Source organism: Prunus avium, chromosome 1 (genome assembly GCF_965620075.1).
Source record: "Prunus avium chromosome 1, drPruAviu1.hap1.1, whole genome shotgun sequence".
Lineage (NCBI taxonomy): Eukaryota > Viridiplantae > Streptophyta > Magnoliopsida > Rosales > Rosaceae > Prunus > Prunus avium.
The window spans coordinates 5619095-5632846 of NC_142284.1; the positions used below are offsets into that span (position 1 = coordinate 5619095).

The 13752-nt window shown below is 35.8% G+C and overlaps 1 protein-coding gene across 1 annotated transcript; it reads right to left on the reverse strand.

Moving 5' to 3' along the window:
* Positions 1 to 5068: 5068 nt before the first annotated feature.
* On the reverse strand, positions 5069 to 9721 carry LOC110758434 (Clp amino terminal domain-containing protein). Its single transcript, XM_021960299.2, has 3 exons — positions 8064 to 9721; positions 6946 to 7153; positions 5069 to 6793 (listed from the first exon to the last, which is right to left on the reverse strand). Exons 1-3 carry the CDS (start codon positions 9413 to 9415, stop codon positions 5180 to 5182), a joined length of 3174 nt encoding a protein of 1057 aa, XP_021815991.1. The 5' UTR covers positions 9416 to 9721; the 3' UTR covers positions 5069 to 5179.
* Between the last annotated feature and the right edge of the window lie 4031 nt (positions 9722 to 13752).

The window sequence follows — 13752 nt, forward strand, 5'->3', positions numbered from 1 at the left end:
AATGATTATATGCCTTGTTCCTTTCTATTGTGACGATAAATAAATGCTCTTTAATTAACTTGCTACATCTTTTCATAAAAAAAATTTATTATGCTCTTAACATTGTTAATAATAATCGAAGATATTAATTAATGCCTCTTTCGGAAGCAATTATTGAACAAACAAAAGTGGGGGGCCTATTACACTACTAAAGAACGGCCTACCATGGAGGAAAATAAGACTCCCCATCATTACCAGACCTAACTGGTGATAAGAGAGATGATTCTCTACGAATTCTCTTCTAATAATAATCATTTAGACACTCCAATTGAAGCAGTGAAAGGTAGATTAGCAAATAGCAACAAGACTATGACACTTGCAAACATTACAAAATTCAACCAATTAAACTTCATACTCTTCATTTACCGATATTTCGCTTCCCAATGCCAGATAAGGTCACATATTCGAATTCCAACAAATGACTCGATAACAGACTCATAAATATGATTAGCAAATATGTTAGCTACCAACTAGCTATTAGTCGACTGGTAATTTTTTTTGTAAATATAATAGCATTACTATCAACTCATTTAACAATACAATAGGTACCAAATTGATTTCCCCCTATGAGATGGCATTATTACTGAAATTTAATAAAGATGGTGATGGTGTTTTCTCCTTTCTTTTGCTGACTCCCTCCCCATCTTATGAAATTTTTTAAAATTTATTTTTGACAATTAATAATGTTATATATATATTTTTTTATTTTGGGCCTTTTTCTCTTATTATGTTCCACTAATTGTATGGGCCATGTGAGTGTTATTATGGTCCACTAATTGTATGGAAATATATGTTCATCATTCCCCTATAATAGACCAGTCTTTTTTTTTTTTTTTTTGGTGAGAATAATAGACCAGTCTTTTGATTACACTTCAAGTTGGAAACTTTACTAAAGCAGGCCAAGAATAAAATTATCATATCATAAACTCAGAAATATGAAAAATATGATCATGTTGTACGATAAGAAGACAGTGCCCACATCCGCCGTTCGATACAATCATATGGTTTGCGATTATGAACCCTTTTAGGTCAAAGTAATCATATATAATGGCAAGAAAAAGAAAAAAAATTTGAACCATAAAGTGTCATTGGCTTGTAGTGGAGATTGGAGACTAATATTTGTTTTGTGAGGAAGCCAATGAAATTTGTATGATTACTCATTTTTTTCGTGGCAATAATGACCGACATATGTAGTCATTGATTGTGGTCAAAAGAGTAAGGGGGAAAAAGACAATGGTGGTGAGGTTATATAATGCTACAACACTACAATTTCTTAAAGTTTGAATTTTATTATTATTATTTTTCTATATTTTTTGTTTTGTTTAATACAAACATTATCTAAGGGGAGGAGAAATTTAAACATAGAATCTCGAATGTAAAAGTAAGTGTTCATAATTACTTGAGTTACAAACTTCTTAAAACTTGAATTATATTATTAAGAATGTGTTTTATTTGTTTATATTCTCAAACTGCTTTTTTTTATATTATTTATAGATATTTATTCATATACCCATTTTTATTACTAATAATATAGATAAACCCTACATCATTTAATTTCTATAAACAAACCTAAAAAAACCCAAAAAATGACAGTTGGCCTTATTGAATTTAATTTTGATTATTAAATTACTTTGATACCCTATTGAGTGTTTTGGGCTTTTTTATGAGGTTTTGGGGTTGGGTTTGTTAAGAAATCAATGGTAGTTTTGTAATTTAAAAAAAGTTAAAAGCATTTTTGTTATGTTGTAAATGAGTTTTGGGTGTGTTTTTAAAGTCCATATCATATAGATTTTTTTTTAAAATAATAATAATTTGGGCTCTTATATTGGCTAAAATAGTGAATCTCCCTTATTAGAGAGCCTATTTTTTGCTTACATAAATTCCATACTAATATCACGTGGTCATTATTCATCTTTTTCTTTATAACTGAAAGGTTAAGGTTTTCTTCGAAAAAAAAAAGTTCATATTTGTTCATATTACATATGTTAATCCACGTGTCATCAATATCGCTCTATGTAAACAAGAAATGGGCCAACAAAGTGCTATGTCAAAAAACAAAACGAAAGTTAATTTCACGGTTAGACTAACGAAGGGGTCAATAGTGTAAGGATTCGTAACTATGTGGTTGTAAAGTGTTAATTTTAAAAAGTTGAGAATAGAACTGAGTACAAACTAAAATTAACCAAACTTAAAATTTTATTTAAAATATTATTTCTAACTAGTTATGTTATAATTGATTCTCTCTCCCTTTAAAAGTTAAAAATAAAAAATACCATTAATTAGAAAGGTCATATTGAGCAAAAGGTAATTGAGAAAAGCTTGGTGGTGACTGGTGAGTGGAAGTGGAACTCACCTCCCTAGGCTACAATCTTCCACTTTCATAATCCTGTATAGAATAGTTGAGCTTAATTTATTTTCTTATGAATGGGAGTTGTTGATGTCTCAAAAAGTAATCATTGCTCGAAGGACATGGGCATTCTTTTTCTCTTCCCTTTTCCCTCACAAATTCTTTATAATTAGTTGATATGTCATGAGGATTATACAAGTAATTTAGTATTACGATGTAATGATGAACAAGATGAATGGTTGTATTCCATCGTAACCTTATCTTGCAAACAAGTGTAGGACCGTATATACTTTTAAAATCTCAAGTTTGTTAATGTCCATTAATGGTGTAATTAGTGTCTAAACAAAAAATTAATTTAATTTAATTTATTTATAATGCCCCAGGAATCAAATCTCTTTTTAGAGGATGGTGAGGGACTGCGGATTAGATAGCCTAGCTAGACAGATACACATAACAGATTACATTTGTAAAGGAAAGATTTGCAATTTATATATATGTTTATTAATTTAAGTACTTCCTCAAAAGCCTAAAAAGGTTCTTTGTGGTAAGAGTGGTTGTGACTTGTGAATAAGCATGCTTGCTGAAAGGTTACGTTGGGATTTCACGGTTTCAATTTTATGATACGGCACCAATTCAATATGTATGGTTCGTACACACCAGAACACACACACCCCTAGATAGTTAGGAAGAGGGAGGGAGAGAGAAACTAGTCAAATTTGTTTTCTTCAAAGAGTACTTTTTTTCTTTTTGCTTATATTGATATTAAAAAGGATGATCTTTCGATCCATCCGAATCGGAACATATTTTCTCACCCTTCTTCGCCACTTAGTTAGCCTTCAATTGCAAAAGACCCACTACTGTAACAGTTTGGAGCAATATTAATCTAGGAAAGGTCCTGGGTTCGAGTCCTAGCATCCTTGTAGTGTGTGTGAGTTTAGTGTGATATCACCTCTCTCAATAAGAAAAATCTTCAACAACAAAAAAAAAAAAAAAAAAAGTTTGCCCTAAATTACATGCCCTTTAATTTAAACCACATATATATATATAGTTTTCTTCACATTTTATATAGTTAAAAATGTAAAACTATTTACCATGGACACAAGAAACTAAGGGCTCGTTTGAAACTGCTTATCTAGGAAGTACTTCTGCTCATAGGCGCTTCTAGCAAAAGTGCTTATATTATAAAGATGTTGAAACTGTCATAAGAAATCCAAGTGATTCCTGGAAAAGCACTTGGGAGTGCTTCATGAAGAAGCACATACTAGGTGCTTCTCCAGAAGGCATTTCTAGACCCATAAGTCAAAAGTTCTCAGAAGTGTTTTTGGTTATCAGAAAACGCTTTTACCCCTTCTAGAAGGACTCCAAAAGAGACCCTAGGATTTTCATGCTCCTCTATAACAATACCTATTCTTCTGAGAGATTTGGGGACTACACGAGTTTTGGTACTCGGGAGCTTTAGGTTTTAATGTGTGAGAAACTTTTGAGAGTATTGGGGTTTTGGGTTTTGAGGTTAAGAGTTGTTGGAAATCTTTGCAATTGCTTTTGTTTATTGGGTAAGTGTACCGAAAAAAGATACGGCTAGGGTTAGGGTTTCTCCAGTTTTCTTTATTCATTCTCTGTGCCGTCTGTCTCAATCTTCTTTGATTGTCCCTTTGGGTTGTTAGTGGCATAGCTTTTTATGGTAAGCGTAGTTTTTGTATCGAGGATTTTGTTGACAAGGAGGAGGAGACCAGCCTCGAGGGCTCTCCAAGGTCTCCCTAATAATTCTCCTATGGAACGTCCGTGGGCTTGGTAACCTATGAACGTTCCTACTATGAAGATCTTTCTTCGGAAATTTCTTTAGGCTAAGAGGCCAATCTTGGTCTCCCTTACTTGTCAACTGGGGTTTTGGATCAAGAAAATTGGAGGTGGCGGTTGGTGTTTAGTTGGATATGTTATGATGCTCACAATGTGTTTTTGACTATATACAAAGAACTATGATGCTTTTTTTAGATCATAGGAGGCTTTCTTTGACAGTACCTGCGTAGTGATGGGATGTGTTTCAATGGTTTTGCGGTTGGGTGATTGGCTAGATCTATTTTGATACCCATATTACGTTTTTGACTTTGTACGAAGAACTATGATTCTTTCTCTAGATCATAGAAGGACTTCTTTGATAGTACCTACGTAGTGATGAGATATTGTTTTAAGGGTTTTGTGGTTGGGTTTTAGGTTTGTCTGTTTTTGTATAAGTTGTTTGACTCTTCTGTTTAGTCAATAGCATGGGTGGTACTCTTTCCTATCCCGAGGCTTTGTTTTCTTGGAAAGGTTTTTAATGAGACTGCCGTTAACATGCTAGTTCTTACCTTTTAATGTTCCTTTCGGTTTAATGAAATACAATCTTTTCTGTATATAAAAATAAAATAAAAAAGTATACCTAAAAAAAAAAGTGTGTTCCTTCTTTCTCTTTGCATTTCTTATACTTCTGTTGCACGGTTTGTGTGAATCTTTTCACAATAATATATTGAAATCTTTGAATTATTTGCTATGAGAGCACAAGAAGCTATGCTTTTGGTGATAATCTTTGTTCCTTATAATTTGGTGAAAAATAAAATGAAGGGGGAGAACAAAATTAATTAGTTTGCAGTGGAAGATGGAAAAACAAAATATGGAGAAAACAGTGTGAATTAACAAGAAAAGAAAGAAGGAAAAAAAAACCCCACATCCTATTTAGAAAATTAGCAGTTGTTACAGAAGCAGACAATATGGCTAGTTTTGTTCTTGAGAGAGGCATATATAGAATATAGCTCTCACTCAAGAAATTTGGATTTTCTTAGGAAGACAAGAACCCAAGAAACCCTCCAAAATGCCTTCTTCTTTGTCACCCAAACAGAGCCTTACAAGTATACCCTCTTTCCCGCTAAGTTTAACCGCCCTCAACCTTGTTTGAAAAATGTCTTTCAGCCATTTCTCAAACAAGCTATTGGGAAAATAACCAGACCCATTACAAATCCCCGCTAACACCCTCTTATCCACACTAAAACTAACCACGTTATGCTTCCCATATACCTCTTCAAAACACCCTTCAATCTTGGACATGAAAAGCTCGCTTATCTCTCGATCTCTAGCCGGACTTCTATTGAAAACAAACATGTTCTCGATTGATTCGAGGAACCCATGTGGGGTTTGGAGATCGGTGGTGGTTTCGCGAGTCAAGTCACTTGAAATGGGGCTCAGCTCCCCTGCCTTGTCTTCCATTTCATCATCCTCTCCAGCCATGAGGTTGAGATCAAGGGTGCTGAAGCTTGATTGCCTTGAGAAGTCCTTCTTGCTATTCACATTCTCAACAGCAATCACACTTAGATCTTCCTTCTCTTCAATTCTTGGAGTCTTGGTCTTGATTTGTAGCTCCCACTCAGCCTTTCGCTTGTGATCAAAGTTAACTCCCCCAAAACTTGGACTAGTACTTCGTTTTTCATCAACCTTCAATGTCATTTGGATTATAGATTTCAGGTACTTTGCCTTGTCTTCATATCTTGTGGAGTCACCCTTAGTCAAGATGAATATGGCTTGTCCTAAATTCCCTTCTCTTCTACTGACTTCTCCGAATTTTCGTGTTTCAAAACCATCGGCTAAAAATTTCAAGAACTGGGTGTCAGCCAAGTCAACATCTTCCACCAGCACAACAAGTTTCTCATTGGATTTCAAGGCTCTTCCTAGGACTTCTGCTCTTGGGTTCATCTCATTGTCTCTTTTGTTCATGTTGAAATGGAGAAGTGAATCAGCAGAACCCATAACTAATTCTGCAATTGCCTGCGCCAACCTTCTTTTTCCAATTGAGTCATTCCCCTGAATCAGCAACCAAGTCTCCTGCCGGGACGATTTGGAGTCAATGATGGCTTCTACTATTGAAGGAATGGATTCTGATTGCCAAGGAACATTCTCTTTCAATAGCTTACACATGTCAGCTCTCTGCATTGTTCTTTCACTTCTTTTTCTTTCCACCGATTTCCCTGAATCAGAAAACACAGAGTTGCCCAGAGCAAGGGTGATCTTTACTTCCTTGCCTTCAGTGCTTTTCAGAGAATCCAAACTTGGTTCCACCACTTGATTTTTTTGAACCCCATTATCGAAATTGAACTCAATTGTGCACGATTGTTGTCTCCTGAATCGAGGCACGAGATTAGAGCCATGGGTGGGGTCTGAAGCTGGATCATGACCAAAGGAGATTGAATTCAAATCCGGGGAGACCCCATTTCGGGTAGACCACCAAGGGTATGTTGAAGCATAAGAGTAGTTCTTTCCAACTAAGCCTTGATTGTTGTACAAATTAGCAGAGCTCAAATGATTCTGAACTGTATGCCTTCCTTGGTGCTGCAGACTGTAACATAATCTGTTCCACTTTCTCCTCAACTCAGCCACTTCATCCTGAAAATTATAATGATATATCAGAATTAAATTAAAGAAAAATAATAATAAATCAATCTTGCTGGCTTAGTTATCACTAGGTTTTCTTTTTTCCTTTTTCTAAAGTTGTGATCCATAAGTCAAAAAGTTCTTTCACAAATGTGAAATGGTACCTTTTGACGGGCTTCGGTGCCATGTGGTTGCAGCCAGGCAGGCAATTTCTGCTGGCCAGATTTCAGCTGCTGAGCTTCTTTGTCATAATTTGAAGTGCATTCTTCACAGCAAGTGATGTTATGATCTTGTTCATCCTTTCTGTTGAATGGTTTTGGTTCTAGCACTTCAGATGGGCTCTGAGAGAAGATTATTCTTGAGTCATGGACACTGTCAAACATATAAAATGCAACACCCATCAGCTTCTGTAAATAGCAGCTTCATTTGTCAATGCTATATCAAGATCAAGTATTTAATTAATATGAAGCAGCTATCTAAAACTAAATAAAAAGAATTCTATTTTAAATATAACTGTTTGAAGAACATGCTTGATAAAGAATATAGTATACATCGGACAGATGCAATTATCTTGAGAAAAAATTAACTGCAATGGGGATAGCTCAATAATGCTATGCCACATGGAAGTGTTATCATGCGTGTCATAATACTGTTGGCCCGTTTCATGGAATTCTCTTTCTCCATTATCTCATACATCTGTACACCTTTGTACTTTTATGTTAGATTTTTTTTTTGGCCCCTTGTCAATGGGGACAAATTCATTTAAATGAAAAAAAAAATTATATATTTTGCTTTTAAGTAACTATAATGCTCTTAAGGGTTCTCCAAAATAGTTTGCTTAAAAGTTCTTTATTTTGAAATGTAAACAGGGTTTCTGATTTTTTTAATTTTTTTTGTTTTGTTTATTAAAGGTTAACAAAAGAAAAGGAAAAAAAAACAGACCTTGTCAACTTTTTTTTTTGTTTTTTCCATCTTAAACATCTATGAAAACTGTAATTTTGATCAGTAGCTATATACATCCTGACAAAACAAAGAGAAAAGAAAAGGACGCTGGTTCGTTCGTATATCTGTCTCCCTTGGCCTCAGTGGTTCTGGTTTCATGCAGACCATGTAACAGAATAGTACAAAACATTAAAGCTTCAAGAACTGACCATCTATGGAGGACTTATGCATCATCTATCAAAACAGACATGAAATAATAATAATAATAATAATAATAATATTATTATTATTATTATTATTATTATTATTAAATACAGTAGAGCAAGAGATGATGATTTACCTGGAACCATGGAGGCTCAAACCAAGTCCACCTGATGGAACAGAAACGGCTTGAAGACACCATTGGATCTCAAGAGGTGGTTGCCTCATTTGGCACTTCATGTATGTCTGGTAACTTGCAGTTGCCATCAACCAAACCTTTGGTTTTGAGCTCGAGTTTGAGCTATTTTCATAGTCTGAGACCAACCTTGAAATTTCTGCAACTAAATGCTCAACTGGGCTATAACCGGTTGAGGCTTGATCTCTTCTCTCATCATCATTAATAGTCCATTTCAAGTCTCCTGTGTAAATGATAGCACCTCCTCCTCCTCCTGCTGCACCTCCACCTGATGCAAGAGATGAGTCTATTTTTCTTTTCAGCTCTGAAAGATTTGCTTCAACATCTTCTCTTTTCATGAACCTCAGAGAAACTGGTGAGAATTGGAACTTGATGAAATGGGTTGATTTCAGTTCCTCAGGAACTTGTAGGCCTCTTTCTATCCTCCCCATGACCTCAGAAACAAGGCCTTCAGTTATGGACATAGAATCACCAACTATCACAGTGTTCCTCTTCTTCTTCCTCAACAAGACCTCAAACACCAACTTGATATCTTCCTTAGAAGCAGAGTGCTCTGTGGAAGTAGTAGTGGTGCTGGTGGGGTTGATCAATGGAAGTTTTGTCTTTTGTGGGGAAAAAAGAACTGGGTTTTGCTCACAAGTGTAAGACAAGAAATGGGTTTGCCAAAAGTTACCAGGAATATTATTATTTTGATGGTGATGATGATGATGATGATCAGTGGGAGGAGAAGGTGAACAAGGAGAAGAGAAAACCCCACCAGAGCTACTATAACACTGAAAAACAGAAGAGGTTGATGTGTCCTCTAAGTTGTTCTTGACATTAGTGCTAGAGAAACCAGCTTCTCTCATAACCCTGCTGACACTTGGGTCATCAAGGATGGAGATGATAAGCTGCTCCAACTCAACTTTGATGGTTAAAAGTGGCTGCTGCTGCTGTTGTTCTATGCAGCCCCTTCTCTGGTGGGCTTGTGCTCTCTTGAGTGCTGCAATCAGAGCATTGGAGAGAGAGGGCTGGCCATGGAGCAGAGGGCCAGGAGTTGTTGGGAGCCTGTTCAGAGCCACATTGAAGCAAAGCTCAAGAGCTCTGCATTGGAGAGGATGAGAAGTTTGGTGTGGCTGAGATTTGAGACAAGCCCTCCTCAAAAGACTGGTCCTTGAGCTGAGCAAAGTGGCAGCCACATGAAGAGGAGTGACCTGAGCATGGCCTCTCCTCCTTGCCAAGCTGAGAGAGTGCTTCAAAACTGAAGCAGCCTCCGCTGTGAGGGTCTGCTGAACCGCACAAGCTCCTGAGCGCATCACTTGACCAAAACCCACCCCCCAACCCACCCCTTAGTTTGTGACAACTTATCTTCAGAACCAGAATATCACTTAGTTTCTTTTTTCCTTCTCTTATAATCCCCCTCTTCCTCAACACCACCCCCACCAACTATTAACCTGAGAAGAAGAAGCTAAGGAAAAAAAATGGAACTTTGGAAGGCTTCAAACTACTATCACACACCACCAGCCCAAGTAGAAGTAGAGAGAGAGAGAGAGAGATAGTGAGTTTTAGAAAGAAGAGCTTTCAGCTGATAGAGGGGAGTTTAGTTGAGCTTTAGAGAAAACCAGGCTAGACTAGGCCACCTTCTTTATACTTCTTGCTCTTGAGCTTTCTTTTTATTTTATTACTATTTATCTTTTCTTTTTTTGTGATTAGCTTTTGTTAGCTTTTTATTTCCACTCCATTGCTTCTTTCTCTCTCTTCTGTTCAGAGTTAACAGTACTGCGCCATCTTTTTATCACCCATTCTTATGTCATTAAGAATTTTGTTTTTGGAGACAATTAGTATAAAAGAAGTAACTTTTTATAATCATTTTCATCTGTTGGGACTTGCAAATCTCAATATACATGGTAAGTTTTAATGGCATGATGCACTTGTATATATATCAAATAATTTTTCCCTTATTCATTATGATCATCAAAAGCTGCAAAAGGGAGATTTCAATCCTACCCTTACTCTTCTTTTTTTGTTTGTTACTTCAAGGATAATAGTATCAATGTGCTTCATATATATTCACAACAAGAATAAAAAAATCTTAGGATATATACTATATAGTAACAGTGTCAAGCCCTTTCTGCTGTGGAAGATGGTATCATTTTTATGCAAATGGGATTTCATCAAAAGGGTCCATTACATGGGATGGGACCCAAAATTCAAATTTTTATCATGGCACAAGGAGAGAAAGAGAGCTTCCCTCCTTTTTACACATCAGCCTTTGAATGGACAGACAGAGCCAGCAGAAATTCAAAAACAGTACTAAAGGGGAAAGGTGGAAAGAAGCCAGCTGAGTGTGTGATGAAAGATAAAAAAGGCCACACTCATATTTTATATTTATTTCATTGTTTTTCCCTTCCACATTTTCCTTTCTCATGTTTATCATTTGTTCTTTACATGCATGACAGATATGTACAAATATTGGCTTGTTCTTAATCTTAACATAGAGAGAGAGAGAGAGAGAGAGAGAAGAAAAAGAAAAGGAGCCTCTCTCTTCACGCTAATCCTCGTAGAGAGACAGCATTTTATTCCCCAAGTACCCAAAAAGCAACCCTCTGTCTGCTATCCTACATAGCATTATTGCTTCTTTCTCAGGCTCTGAGGCTCTCAGCCTCTCTCTCTCTCTCTCTCTCTCTCTCTCTCTCTCTGTCTCCTGTGCAAACTGCAAAATTACCTTTTGTTTTAATCCCATCTCATTTCCAACCTCCCACTTATCAACTTTCATGTTTTACTAAATGAAGTTAAGCAGAACCTACAGTTTTAATAAACCAGAAGATGTGTTCACATTCTTTGTTCATGAAAGACTCACAACAACTCAAAACCGTTGGTTTGCCATACTCGTCGACCAACAAACATGTCCTGCATGCAAACAATTTACTTACCGGATAACTTTTACTTAGTCACTTTTTTGACTGGTTTTTGGTATCATCTTTTCACCACCCTTTACTGACCACTTCGCTTTTAAAACCTTCTCTTATTTGTTCTATAGTGCTTGCTTTATTTTTCATTAAATGATTCCAGGTTGAAGCAAATTGAACTGTCTGAATTTTTTTACTGTCTTTTGTACCTCTTAGTTGAATTAATTAGTAACAGACAAAATGATCTGCTGACGAGACCACTGAGATTTTACAGACCATGTTAATTAAGCTAGTTTAAACAATAATATTGCCATCTATCTGGTTGAAATATTTTGAAAATTTAAAGCACAGGAGCTGTAATTTACACAAAAAAGATGAAAAAAAAAGGAGAAAAAAGCAAGACATGTATATAGTCGAGCACTAGGCGTGCATTTCAAGATTAGCATCTAAATATGGGTGATAAAAAGGAGGATATTGAAGGGTGATTTTCCCAGTTTCTATTGCATTAAAAGGAGCCAAAGGAAACTTGCTGAACCCAACTAGCTAGCAAAAGCAGGAGAGGCTAGCTCCAGTTCAAAGTGTTTTGAAAGCATATTCAATCAATCTTATAAAAGATTGAAATGCACCAATATTCTAACTTCAACTGGTAATTTTTCAAGAAAAGCAAACATCAGATAAAAAAATCCCAGTCTTTTGCTAAGATTTCGAATAGTTGGCCCGAAGTTATTTTCAATTACAAGCAAAATCAGAGTAATGATAATGAACTACTATTGCAGTGTGTACACGATAGTAGTACTGCAAGAGAAATGGAGCTTCATCATAAGCCAAAAGCACTTTTTGGGTCAAAAAAGTAGAAGCAGATATGGATCAAACAAGGTTTATGAGATCGAAGTTGAACTTTTGAGCTTAGTTTTAACAATGAGCACCACTTTTGCAGTCAAAGTCATAGATATCGTCTAGCTAGCTAGGTTAAAATCTCATGCAAAATCCGTTGGCATTTACCAAAAATAATCAAATTAACTAATTTAATACCCTTTTATCTATATTTAATTTATGACTCTTTGTCATTTACATCCTATCTCATGATTGAAAACTTCATGTGTGAGATTTTCATTCTGTGATGATAAAGATAAAAAGTTTTTAAGACAGTGAGTAATAAATGTCATAATACATGATGAGTTTGGGGCATTTTTGTCTGTTTCCATGAGCACCCACATATTTTTAAACAAATGGGGCACTTCATCATAATGCAGCTTTATGCAATTATTATGCTTTACATAACAATTACAGGCTCATTGTGGGGTTATAGTTCATCAATGCCCCTACCCCAGATTGAAGAGATTAATTTTAATTAATTAATTTTTTTAGTGAAAAAAAGGGAGTGCCCAAATCATTGGAGCATTATTTTTTTTTCAAAGTGGTGAGAATTGGGTTTTGCTCTAGTTTGAAGAAAAGTATCCCTTTATGAGATTAATTGGGGTTACGAAATTTCGTGTGTTGTATGAATGCGTCATCTTATGATTTGGTTTACATTTTCCCTAACACGTTTTCAACAAAGCAACAAAGTATAAATTACAAGCTACACTATGTGAAACATTTTGGCCCACATGCCAAAAGCCAGTGTACGGGGTAACTCATTCACCCATTTACCACCCGGGTAAAATGTTTCCTTTTTTTTTTGGGAAGCTGAAAAAACTATTACAACGAAGATCCTCTCAGGATCTTACACTCATGCAAGTTAAAATTAACCCTATTCAGTATATCCAACCGGAAGTTACTAAACCATATACAAGAATTTGAATAACTATGGCCTTTCTTAGGAAGCCTTGTAGTAGGTGCATGATATCTTCAATGATGGATCTTAAGGACCAAGGAGTCTCTATCTGTTTCTGCAAGACTTGTATAAGAATCTTCGAATCAAGATCAGTTTTATGATAATTTATTTGTAATTTCGCAGCAGAATTAATAGTAAACTGCCCAGAAGAAGAATTGCCCCAAATTTACAAACTGATCTTCAGTGGGAATAAGTGGAATATTGACAGCTTGGGTAAAATGTTTCCTATTTTCAACGGTTCTTTGAGGATGTGCTAGAGTGTGTTTCCTATTTTTTGATTAGGATATGGGAGTAGAAAATAATTGGGTGTGTTGAGCATTTTATGGATGCAAAGAGAGTTACCGGAATTTTTCATTTAATGATATTTTAAGGGAGTTGTTATTGACACTCTAAAAATGTAATTTCACTCTTTTCTCGAAGAGGAACATAAGAGAGATTGCATCCAGAGGAGCGCCGGATTGCTTTTTTGAAGAGCTCTTAGCCTATTAACAGTTCCCTACTATAATTCAATTTGCTTTGTTTTTTCTTTAGGTTTCTTGACAAGCAAAGTAATGGTGCCCATGAATTGAAGCAACTTGCTCTTCCCTGATAATTGAAATTAAGTTGATCTGTTTGTCCAAAAAAAAAAAGTGATTGATAGGGATAGCTATGGCTCTGACCTAAGACACCTAATTGGAGGGCCTCACCCAACTAGGTAATAGCCTCATAAAAAAGCATGATGCAAGAAAATTCTTATTGCCAAAGGTCATTTCGAGGAAGAGACACAATACAAATTAAATCGGGTCATTGCCATAGGCTGTTGCTAGCTGATGAACAAAAATAAACCCCCTACCTTTCTGAATTCTAGATGGGAATGTGACGAAAAGAAAGAAAAAGAGAGATGAGAATGTTGGTGCATGGGGTCACACAT

Coding starts and splice junctions, on each gene's coding strand:
- LOC110758434 (XM_021960299.2), bottom strand. CDS start 9,415: ATGCGCTCAGGAGCTTGTGCGGTTCAGCAGACCCTCACAGCGGAGGCT. Junction 7,154..8,063: donor TTGAGCCTCCATGGTTCCAG/GTAAATCATCAT, acceptor TATGTTTGACAG/TGTCCATGACTCAAGAATAA. Junction 6,794..6,945: donor GCACCGAAGCCCGTCAAAAG/GTACCATTTCAC, acceptor TATAATTTTCAG/GATGAAGTGGCTGAGTTGAG.